The sequence below is a fragment of the Camelina sativa genome, chromosome 8 (assembly GCF_030686135.1).
Source record: "Camelina sativa cultivar CO46 ecotype springtype chromosome 8, ASM3068613v1".
Taxonomy (NCBI): Eukaryota; Viridiplantae; Streptophyta; class Magnoliopsida; order Brassicales; family Brassicaceae; genus Camelina; species Camelina sativa.
This window is the reverse complement of record NC_141887.1, coordinates 25,075,960-25,091,536: the sequence shown is the minus strand read 5'-3', so window position 1 is coordinate 25,091,536 and position 15,577 is coordinate 25,075,960. Positions and strand designations below refer to the sequence as shown.

General features: G+C 33.6%; 2 protein-coding genes and 1 long non-coding RNA gene across 3 annotated transcripts; 1 reads left to right on the top strand and 2 right to left on the bottom strand.

The window, feature by feature from the left end:
- Window positions 1–295: 295 nt before the first annotated feature.
- LOC147940435 (uncharacterized) lies at window positions 296–2,289 on the bottom strand. Its single transcript, XM_087461302.1, has 3 exons — window positions 2,158–2,289; window positions 905–1,300; window positions 296–586 (listed from the first exon to the last, which is right to left on the bottom strand). The coding sequence occupies exons 1-3, from the start codon at window positions 2,287–2,289 to the stop codon at window positions 296–298; spliced, it is 819 nt and encodes a 272-aa protein (XP_087317428.1).
- A 6,101-nt stretch (window positions 2,290–8,390) lies between these two features.
- LOC104707947 (uncharacterized) lies at window positions 8,391–10,021 on the top strand. The gene is made up of 4 exons (XR_754728.3): window positions 8,391–9,067; window positions 9,239–9,352; window positions 9,451–9,499; window positions 9,686–10,021. It is a non-coding gene; the product is annotated as an uncharacterized LOC104707947 (long non-coding RNA).
- Window positions 10,022–10,910: 889 nt separating this feature from the next.
- On the bottom strand, window positions 10,911–13,283 carry LOC104707946 (NAC domain-containing protein 69). The gene is made up of 6 exons (XM_087460411.1): window positions 13,000–13,283; window positions 12,631–12,902; window positions 12,075–12,215; window positions 11,619–11,981; window positions 11,376–11,537; window positions 10,911–11,281 (listed from the first exon to the last, which is right to left on the bottom strand). The coding sequence occupies exons 1-6, from the start codon at window positions 13,151–13,153 to the stop codon at window positions 11,042–11,044; spliced, it is 1,332 nt and encodes a 443-aa protein (XP_087316537.1). The 5' UTR covers window positions 13,154–13,283; the 3' UTR covers window positions 10,911–11,041.
- Window positions 13,284–15,577: the final 2,294 nt, after the last annotated feature.

Genomic DNA, 15,577 nt, shown 5'->3' with positions numbered 1-15,577 from the left:
TTGGTTGTAGCCTTCTATTAAGCTTGTTATACCCGCAATTGTACTAACATTGGCACTTTTCATTATGAGGTCTATGAAATATATTTTATCCTTCAATATTGTGTAGCTGGATCCACTGTCCACCACTAGTACATTCATATCCTCAGCCATTTCTATAATGTCAATAATTTTGTTTTAAACTTTTTTAATAAAACAAGCAAATATATATTGAAATAAAATCATTGAATTTAAACCAAAATAATTATCCAATACATTACCATAAAATCATAAAATTAAACCAAAATAAAACCGAAATTTAGTCATCATCTTTAAGGCAATCGGAAGTCTCATATTCTAGTAAATCATCATTCTCATGGTCGAAGTCATCTTCACCATCGAGATGCACATAGTTGGCTTCCAGGTTCTTCTTCAAGACTTCTTGATATGCATCAATAAGATGCTTAGGGATTCTGCAATTCTTGGCCCAATGGTTGGACATACCACATCGGTGACAAACAGATTTAGCCTTGTTTTGTGGTTTAAAGGACCCACAGCCCCTACCACCACATCCGCGGCCTCCACGGCCATTACCGTCAAAGCGGCTAGCCTGGAATTGTCCACGACCACCACGGCCACGACCATAGTGTCATTCTCTGTGGACATAGTTGGTCTCTTTGGGTTCCTTAGGCTCATTCGGATTTTGCTTTACCACATCCACCTTGTGTGCTTCTGGTAATGGGGTTGTACCAGGAGGTCTCATAACACTGTTCATCAACAACAATTCATTGTTCTGCTCAGCTAGCAGTAGACACGAGATTAGGTCCCCATAGGTTTCAAAACCCTTTTCTCGGTATTGTTGTTGAAGCAATATGTTGTTAGGGCTAAAAGTAGACAATGTCTTCTCTAGTAGCTCTTTCTCGGTGACCTTAGTACCACAAAACCTAAGGAGTGAGATAATCCTAAAAAGCTCTGAGTTATACTCATCCACGAATTTGTAATCATGGATCCTTAGGTTTTTCCAATCGAATTGAGCCTTTGGTAGGAGCATCATCTTTTGGTGTCCGTATCTGCGTTTAAACTCTATCCAAAGGTCAAAAGGATCTTCTATGATGAGGTACTGGTTCTTAAGACTCTCAGCAAGGTGATGGCGCATATGCATAATGGTATTGTACTTTTGTTTGTCAGATGGTTCAAAACCTTCCTCAATGCACTCAAATAAGTCCTTTGACTTTAGCATGATCTTAGTGTCCAATGCCCATTGTAGGTAGTTGTCTCCGGAAGCATTCAAAGCAGCATAGTCTAGGTTGTTAAGCCTTGCCATCTGCATAAAACAGAAATAGACAACCGATCATTAGCATGCGGTGTTTGAGACTGAACCATGCAATCATTTAATAGGTCATGCGATATTTAAGACCGAACCATGCCTTAGGCCATGCGGTATTTAAGACCGAATCATGCCTTGCCTTATATATATATTTTCGGTTTAGTATGCATGGAAAAATAAACAAATCTAAATAGAAACTAGTCATGCAACAATTTCTTTTTCTTAGATGTTTTTAGAGATTTCCTTTTCTTAAATAGTTTTGAGTTTTAGAAAATTTTCCTTTTTCTTAATCATTGGATAATAACAAAATATTTTTAAACCTTTAAGTTAATAATTATAATTAATTTAGAAATTATCCAAATTTATTTTATGTAAACACATAATAATTTTCGATTTTAAATTCTTGGTTTTAGGGTTTGAATTTCTCAAACACCTAAATCGATTTTAACTTAGGCTTTTAGGGTTCTTATGCAACCTAAATTTACAGGAAAAATTCTATGCCAAATTCGATTAATAATTTGAAGGATGCATGCAATTTCAGAATTTAAATATCCTAGAACAACCACATTAATACTTCTTATGAAACTTGAATTTAACAGTTTAGTTCTAGGTTCTTATGCAACAAATAATCAAGCAACAATAAGCAGTCAATCAACCGGATTTATACTTGACATAGTTTGGTGCAATTTCACAAACAATCTAATAATCCTAAACATCCGATTTTAAGTTTTATAGTTTAGGGATTTGAGAAACTTAAGAACATGTTTGTTTGATTGTGTACTTGTAATTTTTTTTAGGGTTTAATAGTTTTAGGATCAGGTTCGAATATATGTGTCCAATAGGTTCGATATTACCTTAACACCAATAGGGGTCTGACCGGTTTTGATCTGGAAGCTAAAGACCTCAGATATCACTTGAACACGAACCGCGAACCTCGATCTTGTTTGCCCTTGAACACGAACTGATTGCCGAACAGGAGCTTCCATGAACAAGGATTGAATCACGAACAGATCACAAGTCCGAACGGCCGCTAAGTCTTCAAACGAACAAGGGAAGAAGTAGGCGGCGGTTTTAGGGTTTTGGTGGAAGGAGGATGAACGACGGTGGTTAGGGTTTTTAGAGTTTTACTCAGCTGGATCTTTAGAAACGATCGTGCTGATAACGTGTTGTAAAACGAGAGGATTCAAAGTGTAGAATATCTTCTTATTCTTATTCATGAATGACTTAAGGTTACATATATATAGTGTAGGGTACAAAACCGACTAGGAAATAGAATAGGGCCGATGGGCCGTAAACACTAAACACATATGGACCATACATGGCCGGTTATGGAGTCCACTATCCAGTGCTTTACAACATAATTTTTAATGTTGGTGGATATATGGAACTAATCAAAGAATTGTGTTAAGTTTGATTCCAATTAATAAAATAAGTTTACAGCCAAAATTTTGTGAACTATTTTAGTCATGAGAGTTATCCTGAGATCTTTTTTGTTTATGTTTATGTTTATGTTTTTGTGCTTTGTTCGACCAACTAGTTGTACTAGATCAGATCGAGAGTTAACCCAACTATAAGGGTACACATAAACTTGAGAAACCCATTATAGGGTATAAATATCTAAACCTCAAACATATGAAGCGAAAGACATTCCTAACATGGAGTGACACTGCTCCCGCAGCACCGGGCTATATACACTCTTTAGATTCATCTAATCTAACTAGCATATTCGGAGGTACTACCGTGGGAGGCCAAACCCATAGACCATAGTATGCGGCTAACAATTAAAACAAACAACAAAATGATACAGTACTATAAAAACCAAAAAACAAAGGATAAGAAGAAGCTGAAATAAAACTTCACATTTAAAATCTGATCAAAATAACATAAAAAATGTTATCATCCATAGAATAATGATAAGAAAAAAGAAAAAGAAAAAACTATCAGACCAATAATGAAATCACTCTTTCTACAAATCCGACACCACTATAGATAGTAAACGATGCAGAGAATGGTAATGACGCAAAAAGCTCAGTCTACCAACCAAAATGCAAGAACTGTGTTCATGATCATGAGTCATAACTAAAATTACAAAATGCAGAAAAAACATAACTAAAATTCAAATTCAAATTGCCATTTCAACCAAACAGACAACAATAAAGGTGAAAGATTAATAAAAAAATGGAACATATCATATATTGAAAGGTTTGCAGCTGAACTTTGACATCAATCATATAAAAGTGTGATTAAAACAAAAGGCATATGGTAAAGAATCAAAAGATCAAAGAATATCATTTGCATATTCAAACTGTAACATACACACCAATGAATGATTCAAACGAGAATCAAGTTTCACCGACTCTAAGAGACCAAAGGATAGGCAGTAGGACAATAATATAAAATACTTCAGAAGTTCAGATCATTATATTAAAAAAGAACAAGCCAACAAGTACAAGTGATAAATTCTAACATACTAATCATCAGTGAGTGTATGATGCAAAATTTGGGAATGTCACTTTACATGTTTGAATCGATCACCAAAGATTGAGAGCATAAGACAAAACAAATCTATTCATGATTCAAGAAAAATACTAACATAATCTGCAAGAATTTCAACTACGCTTAAAACAAAGACATACATGAAACTCATACATGTATCTATTTCATACATAAAACAAGAGACTCAAGCCAGGGGGTATAATTTATAATATCTAGCACAATAATCATTAGTTGATAATGCAAAATTTTCGCAAGCTTTAGAATAATCAATCACCATGGCCCATGTTTTCGAGCATAAAGCAAAACAAATACACTCGAGATTTAAGAATATTATTACCATAAACAATGTGCAGGAAAATCACATAGATTCAATATACGTATCTACAGAAGACTCCAAGATGCATCTACATTTCATAAACTAAAAGAAACTATCATACACACAAAGACCAAAAACAGAGATAGTACTTTAAACACAAAATGTAATGCAGAATTCTAGGATGGCATTCACATGTTTAAGGTTTTCAACATAAACTCAAAACAATTCAAGATACCAAGAAAACTACAATCATAATTGACATAACTCACATAAACTCAAAACAAGTACTTTCAAGATACAAGGAAACTACAATCATAATCTAAATAAGTAACACAAAATGTAATGCAGAATTCTAGGATGACATTCAGATGTTTAAGGTTTTAAACATAAAACTCAAAACAATTCAAGATACCAAGAAAACAACAATCATAATTGACATAACTCACATAAACTCAAAACAAGTACTTTCAAGATACAAGGAAACTACAATCATAATCTACATAAGTCACATATATTGTCAAAATAAATATCTTCCAGAGACTCTAAGATGCATCCATTATATAGAATAAGATATCTTATAATAACACACAAGCATTGAAACAGAGAGAATTAACAATAACAATTTAAAACACACAATGTAATATTCGAACACCCAAAGCAAAATCAACATTTTTTATCAATGATATTTTAGCAATAAGTTTCTAGAATTTGACGAATAGATCAAGAATAGTAATGATACTAAGACAGCTAACATAATAAAACATTTTAATTATATATGGTGCTTAGATCTGTAATTTTAAGTTCTATAAAATCAATTTATCACGGAGAAGTCGAGATAAGCATATACCTGATCATAAACCCTGCTACACTCAAAAATTATCCTTGGCATCAATGAGAATGCAAACCTGAGGAAATCAATTAGTTTATACTTCAATCTCTCACTTGTGATTTTCATATACAAACAAGTTTGCAAAGCACATAAAAAAAATAAAAAAAAAGGTCAGAAAGCATATACCTCTCAAAGAAGTCTGCTACACTTGAATCTACCCATCTTAAAATCTGAACATCTCCAGAAGCACATACCTGCGCAAATCAGAATTCGTTAGTCTTTTATAGTTAAGTGAATGCCATATACTTACCTCTTCTTCTCTTAAGCCTTCTTTTCTCTGCTGGTCGTTTTTACCATCCAACAAGTCACAGTCTTGTCTTACGACCTCTTTAGTTTTCTATCTGGTCTTTGTCTTAAGAATCAGTAAGCCGTCATTCATGTCTTATGGTTTTTACCAGCCGAGGGTACCAAACTTTGAGAACTCTTTGGTTCTTTCTTCATGTCTTATGGTTTTTACCAGCCGAGAGTACCAAACTTTGAGAACTCTTTGGTTCTTTCTTCATGTCTTATGGTTTTTACCAGCCGAGGGTACCAAACTTTGAGAACTCTTTGGTTCTTTATTCATGTCTTATTATTTTTACCAGCCGAGGGTACCAAACTTTGAGAACTCTTTGTTTCTTTATTCATGTCTTATGGTTTTTACAAGCCGAGGGTACCAAACTTTGAGAACTCTTTGGTTCTTTATGTCATTCATGTCTTATGGTTTTTACCAGCCGAGGGTACCAAACTTTGAGAACTCTTTGGTTCTATGTCTTTTGTCTTAAGACTTATTTAGCCGTTGGATAATCCAACAAAACGCAACCTCTTTTCCAATTCCCAACATGCATGCACTACCAAGCCAACAGTTCACGAGTTTGCTCGGGACAATGTCCCCAAAATAGAATATGACAGAACACCATTAGATTAGTGTCTGCCCATGATCTTTTTTGGGTTTTGAAAAAACAAAACCAAAACAAAAACATCAAAAACTAAAATCCCCGATACATAAGAATCCGCAAAACAAGAAACCAGAACCAAATAAAGGCTTTGAATTATTTGTTAAAGAAAGGATCTTTCTTTGTAAATGGATCAAGAAAACAAAAACCAAAATTAAAATCTTGATTCCAAAACCACAATAATACAAAACCAATTGCTTAAATACAGGAAAAATAAATCTGATCAGATCATGAACTCAATCGGTTGTAGTGGCTCGATTTCAATCCTCAAAACAAAATTGAAAAACAAAACACAAAACAAAAAACACAAAAACAAAACGAGAGAGACAGAGTAATACCTCGACGAAGTCGGAGACAAGCTTCCAAGGATTAGATTCGAAACCCCTAAAACAAAAGTTAAAAACAACAAAGGATTAATAAGATTTCGAAACCCTAAACAAAATCACGAAGAGGTTCAGGGTAAGAAACTTACGAGGAAGAAGAAACAAAATGGATTGAAATAGCTTCTTGCCCGAATTAAACCAAACAACCCTAGATCAGATCAGTACAACATATATATATATATATAAGAACGATTAGTGAGTAAAGTAAATCTAGAAACCCAAGAAAAACAAAGAACATGAAGAGGAACAGAGGAGGAAGAACCCTAACCAAATCAATCACGAAGGAGACCAAGCCCAGCCGATTGTTGTAGTTTCGTTCTCGAATCAAACCAAAAACAAAACCCTAGATAGATCAATACAGCATACATAAGAGCGAGCGATTACAAAATAAACTTATCAATCCAAGAAACGAATTCACGATACAGAGAAATTGAAATACATACAACTAACCTTAATTTGAAACCAATCATCACGAAGGAGACGAAGCCCAGCCGATTATAATAGTTTCATGCCTAAATCAAACCAAAAACAAGAACCCTAGAAAGATCAACACAAAATATATAAGAGCGATTACCAAAAAAAACTTATCAATCCTAAAAACGATTACGCGATTAAGAGAAATTGAATGCATACTACTAACCTTAAGATTAATTTGAAACCAATCTCCCCACGAATCGTCGAAGTCGTAGACTTTTTCATTCTTCTCGAGAATAAGAGAAAAAAAAAAAAAAAAAAAAGAGAGAGAGAAAAATTTGGGGAAAAAAATAATAAAGTATGAAGAAAAAAAAGAGTTTCTGTGAATATATAAATATAATCGTTCATGCGTTATCTAACGAGTATAATTATCATCCATAATGACTGTTGATCCATCAGATACTTTAAAATCGTACGATCCTAAATGATGCAATTTAAACTAACCGTAAACGCGTTTTAGACGCAGAGAAAATTGACGTTTTTTTTCTTTCTCAACGGTTAAATTGTTAATAAATCTAATTTTTTATATTGTGATTAGATGATATGATCATGAGACCATCCAAGACGACCCTTGAGTCTTGCTCAACACGAACGAAGTCAAAGATCAACTCTTCCTACCAAACTGCTATTTGGGATGCATTCTTACCTCATCTAGAGCATATCTCGAAGTTGAATCAGTCCAATCAGAGTTTAGGTGAAGGAGTTATTCATTTTACAAATCAGGTGAACTCATGGCTACGCGACTTAGACCTACGAGAATTCAAAGGAGGATTCCGACCAAGCCAGAAGTACTCAAGCTATGAACAAAACTGTTCTGAAATCTTGATCCATCCTAGAACCACTGAGAATTGGAAGCACGTTAAAATCAGTTCATACTTGAAAGATATGGATATTTCAAGTCAGTGGATCTGTCCTAGTTCCATTTTCGCGTCTGAGCCAAAGATCGTGTTACACAGACCAACTCAGAATCAATTTGGACACGAAATCAACTGGAGGATCTCAATGGATCTCTTATGTTTCCAACAAGCTCAAGAACACAAGATTTGGCCAACAAACCACAGAGTTACGTCCCATTTGCCAAAGGAGGTGGATCTATTTCTTAACTTGATGAGTTTCAGGTCCAGTTGGTTTAAGAGCTTCCAGAATTATGTTTGGCAACCAGGAGTTGTTTTCTACTAAGCCCAAGATGAAGAAATGATACAGCCCATGCTGTTTCTCATCAGCAAATTGGATCAAGGAGTCAAAGAGAGTTAAAAAGATCAAAGAGGTACTTAATGGGCTAATACAAGAACTTATGGCAAAAGAGAGTATGGGAAATTATTTTGGGGATGATACCTATCAAGTCCAGCCCAGTTTGAGCCTAATTCAAGTCCAAGAAAGCCCAAAATAATCACTTTATTTTGTGGTCAAAGAGAAGTGACGAAAATTGGAGTTCAACTCATCTTGGGAAGGAAACCTTGGGAAGACAAAATTCAAGAGTTGAATCTTCATTCAACTATCTATCTTTATTGTTTTTAGTTTCAAGAATAATACTTGGCTTTGTTACCAAGTTTTCTTATCTTATATAAACTCATGTAAGAGTAAAGAAATAATCAACAATCCAACTTTTTATCAAAACCTTTTCTTTTTTAGAGTGATTCTCTTCTGTTCTTTGTGAACAAAACCGATTGCTTGGTGTGATTCCAACAATCAAAACCGACTACTTGGTGTGATTCCGATAGTCAAAACCCCGATCTCCTTGGTGCGAGGCTGAGAGATCCGATCTTTTTGGTGTGAGGCTGAAAGATCAAACCGGTATATCAAGAGTTTTTCCGCAACTCTTGTGCGACCATTCATTCCACCATCCTTATTCTTGAGGCTTCGTCGTCTTTAGAATCAAGGTGTCTCTATCAACCAACTCGAAGGTGCCGAATCTTTGGGAGGATCATATCATTAGAGAAATCTATATATTTAATTTTCTTTAATTAAATAAACATTACAATCCTTTATTCTATAAAGCACAAGTCACTAATAAAAATGTGACATATCAACAAAACCAAATTAATTTTAGAAAAAAAATAATAAAAAAAAGTGATGGTAGGCGAGAAAAATAATGATTATCGTTTTCAATTATTATCATTAAGAAAAAAAATTCTTTAAACATTTTTCTTTGTCATCACTCACGATCTCCACCTCTTCCACTTCTTCTCCGCCAAAATCTCGACTATCTGTATCTATAAACTCTTTCGATGGTCTTCTCATCTTTTCACATCGATTATTCTCGACAATCAGGTACTTTCTTCATTCTGAAGATTCAATTTTACGATCTCTTTTTTTTGTCAGTTTATTATCTCCTCTTTCTTCATCGATTATCTCATATTTCTGTTTTTCAATTATGGGTCTAATTAGTTGGTTGATTATCTTAAACTGATTAATGTTTAACATGTTATCATCCATGTCCAGGAAAAAGAGTTAAGAGACAAAGATTGAAGATTGAAGATTCTCATTGTCGACAAGTGGGTAAACGTGAGACAATGACAAATGTTGTTTTCAAAGAAATATTTATAAATCTGCAGGGTATTTATCGCAGAACTTTTGAATTTATCATTGTTATTCAATCGTTATCTCAAACATCAGCTAAGTTATTAACCCCTTGATTCCATCTCTAAGTATAGGTTATGGAAGTTAGCAGTTCCCTAACTATGACAACTAGAATAGAAATTGGTAAACTCATATTCACTTATCTTGGTTTTTTATTTTGCAAGCATAAAAATCTTTATCTTAGTAGTAAGGGTCAATTTAATTTTTGGGCATGTAAAGACCCGTTCATTTACCTTTAAAATCTTATTCCACACTTACAGTAATTGTCCATTCTCTTTTTTAAACGTTTCTTTTTATTGGCTTTTGCAGTGGATGCAGCGGATAACACATGATCATGATGAACCTTTTGTATTTTCTCTATATTGTTCTCTGATTTTTCTATATGCACCAGCATCATTATATCGATGTTGTGATTACTTAGGTGTTTATTTTTAAGTTTGATGAAATACAGAAATATTGCCAATAAAGCTTTATGGAGCTTACTTCTTCGCCCCTTCCATTTTCGACCAGTCACTTTCTCTCTCTAAGCTCACTTTATGGATAATTCATCCCTATGTTCTTTGTATGTGTTTGACGAAAAACAAAAAATGTTCTTTGTATGTAATCGTGGGTTAAAGTATATTTTAATTGCATATCACTTTTTCACAGATGGTCTCAACATTTTTATTTTTTTTGTTGGATTATAAAATGCACTTTGATTCATATGACTACGGGGTTAATACTAGTTAGGTATTGAATGGCAAGTAGATTTTACAATAGTTTTTAGATTTTGTTTTTCAAAAACCAATTTTTTCTCCATTCAAAAATTTTACACTAAATAAAACAAAATGTTTGGAGCTTTTTTTTTTACGTATATTAACAAAAACTAGAATCCACATAATTAGAGATTTTAGCTAAAACTTACGATTCTTTTATTTATTTTTATTTTTCCATATGTAAATATTTTTTTAAATAACCAAAAAATAACTTTATTACAAAAACTGAAATCTCAAAAAATAAAAATCAAAAACTAAAAACCAAAAACTATAATCCAAAAACCATTTAAAAACCATCTTCCATTCATGACCATAGTTGTCATAGAGACTCAAATTAAACCACTCGAACAAAAAATTATAATTAAATTCCCTTATATAGAGCGTGAAACATTTGAAACATGTAATTGACTCAAATCCTCTAATAGCTTTCTTATTTTCTTACTCTATAATTCTTGAGAAAGTAAATAACGTAAAACCAGTATTTATATATGGGCCAATACTTTTTAAGCCCATCAAAATTTAGCCTAGTTTCATTTTAATTTTGTAACGGTTATATTATTAAGAACATTAAAAAAAGACGTTGCGATGCAAATCAATTATCAATCAATCGCTAGTGATTTTAACATTTGCGATTTTGCTTTCGTCGATCTCTTCTCTGGTAGCTATTCGGGAAGATCTTCGTCGTCTCTGCAAGGTTTTGTTTTCTTTTATTTTGTTTCCGTTGAAATTTTATTTTGGCTTCTTCTTGATTTTGCATAACCAACCCCCTTTTCCGTGAATGTCATAATTTTCATACCCTAAATTTCATTTAACTATAGGCCCAAGACATACCTCTTGTTCATACACACACACACACACACACACACACACAATTCTATATCAAATTTTCAGAAGAATACAGAATTAAATTTTAAAACGAGTGCTTTCTGATTTGACTGTTAGTACTTAGTACTGATATGATGTTGCCAATGAGAGCCAGCAAGAGAATGAAACCTATGATCATCCTCACGAGATAGATATACCGTGGAGTCTTCCGGTTTCTCTCCATTGCTTCCTCTGTAATAATAAAGCATCCCGTCTTCTCTGTCTTTACCATATATGACTTCTTGTCTTTGGACGCACCAGAGGCTCTTGACGTATCTTGTTTCATCTGTAAAGGAAAATCACAATAGTCATTATCATGTAAATTCAACATATGTTTTGAGATCGTAAGATCCAAGTAGCCGCAAAATCAACTCAAAGACCTCTTGTTTTAGTTGAGATTCTCGGGTCTTTCTACTGATGGAAGGTTCATGAGAAGTTTGTAGATCTTTGCTCAACGATATCATCTCATCTAAGCCTGTTTGAGAGTGACTACTGGAGCTACCAACGCTTTCACCACCTGGACTCGATGTTCCTTGGTAACTCTGTCATATTAGAATTAATACATGAGACTACAGATTAATTACTCCATGAAGGTATATTGATAATGAAGACAAGTGATGTACCGTTGCAGATATCGATTCAACATCACTGTCAGTGTCACAGCTATAGTCAGGAATGATCCCTGATAAAGGTTTCTTTGGCCTGTGATCACTGCGGTTCTCTTGCATATATGTAGTTGGTGTGGATATGAATTCTTCATTGGCAAACAAATACTCAACCTGCTCTCGGTCAATATGTCTCAATCCGCCGAGAAACTCATCATCATTTGGGGATAAATGTGGCAGCAAAGTAGGATTGTTGTTGTCACTGAATAACATGTCTGGATGCAATACATCCCACAAAGAGAGATCTTCTTGTTTATTCGTTGGGCTTTTCAAATCATCCACAGAGATACCAAAGATTTTATCTTGACCTGGCTGCTCAAACTGAACAACATGTAAAAGAAGGTTTGAGTTATAAAAAAAACAAGTAGAGAGAGACTCATGAATAAGGAAACATGATTCAGAAACTGGACTCACCTTGGGCGCTCTGTTAACTGCCGCTCTGACAGAATTCGAATCAGAGACCATAGATTGACTTGGCTCACTCGAATAGTTACCACCAAATGGGATGTCCCCATCTTCACCCTTATACTTTACTTGGCAGATAACATAGTTCCTCTGAACAAATTCCAAAGGTACACACACACATATGGTCGTTGCCAACAAAACAACAAATCAAACACACATGAGTTTGAACAACTCAACCACAAGCTTCGGCAGAAGCAAAACACTCTGACAACAACAGAGTTGGAATCTTTCCACAACACAGAACCACAAGTTGGGCTAGAGGTGCTATCAGTGGAAAAGATGAGTTAAAACCCCCAAAACCATTTCAACAACAACAAGACTAAAAAAATTAGGCCACAGATTTTACAACACTCAAAACCTTAAATTGAACTTAAAGATGGCATCAGACAGATGAATCAAACCCAAATTTCATTAACTTCAAGAAGATCAAGAATTAGAGTATCAGAAACATATGAATAATAATAACACAGAAGTTCAAAATTCAAGAAACAGTGAGATTTGTTACCTGATCTTGAGGCAAACAAGTGATGTGATACTCGTGCATAACCCAAGGAGTACGAACACCATTAGGAACTTTACCTTCATAATACACAAGCGTCTTCTTAATCCCAATCTCACCACGGTTCCCTCTCTTATCTTTGATTTTACGATCAACACCAGTAGCTTTCCAATACCCAGAACCAGTAGTCCTCTTCGTCACCTTCTTCTTAGAAGAAGTGTACTCTTTTGGAGAGAAGAAATACCAAACAAGATCGTCCGATTGAATCTTCGCTAACGCTAACAACAACAAAACAAAATCAAGAATTAGAAAAATGATCGACGATGATAAAGAGAGAGAGAGTGAGATGATGATTAAGAAGTGAGAAATACTTACAAGGCAAGTAAAATGGTACGTAGCTACAGATGTTGATCTCGCTAATGGCTTCATCAACGAGCCAAGTCTTACCAAGAATCTTGTTCTTTAGGTAATGGTTTATCAGTTCTTCACCCGTCGGAGAAAATCTATACCCAACAAGATCTTTCAACATTATTACACAGAAACAGGGTTTAAGTTAAGGTTTTTTTTTCTTTTTTCTTTTTCTGTGTGTTCTTTCTCTCTGTTTTTTTTTTTTTTGTTTGAAAGAGATGCAAAATTCATATATGTAACATTTTAAAAACAACTAAAGTTAATTAATATTTGAAGTTTCTCGGAAATGAGACGCGTGACACGTGTGTATTTCTCTTCAATTTTTTTTTTTTGTTAATTTTTTTTTTCTTTTGGTTGTATCAGTAAAAAATTGTGTTTTTTTGGAAGTTTGCAGCTTAATTTTCTCACATTTGAGATGACTAGTTTAAACTCATTAGAAAATTTAGATCTCAAAAGCTTTAAATTATGTATTATTTCTTACTAAATTTAAGGTTACTAATAAGTAATAATAAGATATGAATCCATATATCAAATGTGCCCACTCTATACAGTAATATTAAGGTTAATTAATCTAAAAGAATAGGTTAATGTTGACAAGTGAGAGTAGGACTTAAATATTTGTTGTCGTAAATGGAGACATGGCATGTTTTTGACGGTTCATTGTCGGAACTTCGAACATAAGTTTCAAGCTTTTTTAATTACTACTTTTTCTCTTTTTCTGAAGGGTATTTTCGGTAATTGCAGCTATAGGCTAGCCGCCATAATTGACTAGGAAGACATGAATACGTTTGCAGTTTCACACTTTTGAGGGCCGCCATAATTGACTAGGAAGACATGAATACGTTTGCAGTTTCACACTTTTGATGGCCTTTAAAAATTAAAACATCTTTGGAAGTTTTTGACAATCAAACAAGTGTTCGAATCTTCAAATTTTGAGGTATTTGAGGTTTTATTATTCATAACCTCAAAACTATTTTTTATTTTCAGTTTAGTCCTTATTTTTATGTTTTTCATAAATAATTATATAAAATTTAATTAAGAAAGTTTAAGCACACTAAAATAAATTTAATAAACAAAAAATAGTTTGTAATATTAAAAACAAAGTTAACGTTATAAAATATAATATTAAAAACAAAATTATAAAAAAGATATATTAAACAAGATTCTCACAAAATAAAAATATATTAAACAAATTTAACACAAAGTACACATAAACTACTTGAACACACGTATATTATATATATTACAAGTTGTACCAAAATACTAGTAAATAGGTAAATCGGATCCTGAACCTCCCAAATCATAAAAATATTGTCCATAAATATTTTGAGCAGATGAAGGTTGTTGTTGCTGCTCTTGAATTCTTTTTTGTATGATTTGCTATTTCATATGTAACTTTGTAAAATTTATGTTTATGTGTGTGTGTTTTTTTATATATGTAATTTATCTTATCATGTAACCTTTTTTATGTAATATTGTGTGTTGTATAATAAAATAAATAATGTTTGGATTGTATAATAAATAAAATGTATGCTATATATTTATTTATGAGTTTTTATCATTAGTCGTGAATTTTGTAAATAATAAAGACTATATTGCAAATTAATTAGTTTTTAAAGATTTTTTTGAGGATTGATTGTTGGAGCAAACAACCTTCAAATCTTCATTTTGAGGATTTGCTCCCTTCAAAATGAGGAGAGTTATTGGAGATGTCTTGATATTGGCTTGCAAAATTGCCAAGAATGGACATAAAGTGATACGATTGTACAATGATTCAAGTTTGTTGATGATGTGGTTTGTATGAATGAGAAAGGGAACGATTGGGTAAGAAATAGAGGCTTTGTTGAGGATTGAGAAAGAGTATAAGAGAGACTCGACAAGCTCATTTCTGAGGCATGCTTAATCTGTGTGTAAACCCATCAAGTGATGTGCTTGGGAGAATATCAATGTTGATCGTCGCATAACAGATTTGAGTATTGTTTGTAATTGGTTTGAGCTCCCAATTTCTATAACTCTTGTTGATTTCTAAGTGAATATAAGATGCAGGGCCGGCGCAATAGATTTAAAAAAAAGAAGGAAAAAAAAAGCGAGAGCCAGAGGCTCTACCGTTGAGGATTGAGAAAGAGTATAAGAGAGACTCGACAAGCTCATTTCTAAGGCATGCTTAATATGTGTGTAAACCCATCAAGTGATGTGCTTGAGGTCCCTTGCGATGTGCTTGGGAGAATATTAATGTTGATCGTCGCATAACAGATTTGAGTATTGTTTGTAATTGGTTTGAGCTCCCAATCTCTATAACTCTTGTTGATTTCTAAGTGAATATAAGATGCAGGGCCGGCGCAATAGATTTAAAAAAAGAAAAAAAAAACAAGAGCCAGAGGCTCGACCGTTAAGGATTGAGAAAGAGTATAAGAGAGACTCGACAAGCTCATTTCTGAGGCATGCTTAATCTGTGTGTAAACCCATCAAGTGATGTGCTTGAGGTACCTTGCGATGTGCTTGGGAGAATATCAATGTTGATCGTCGCATAACAGATTTGAGTATT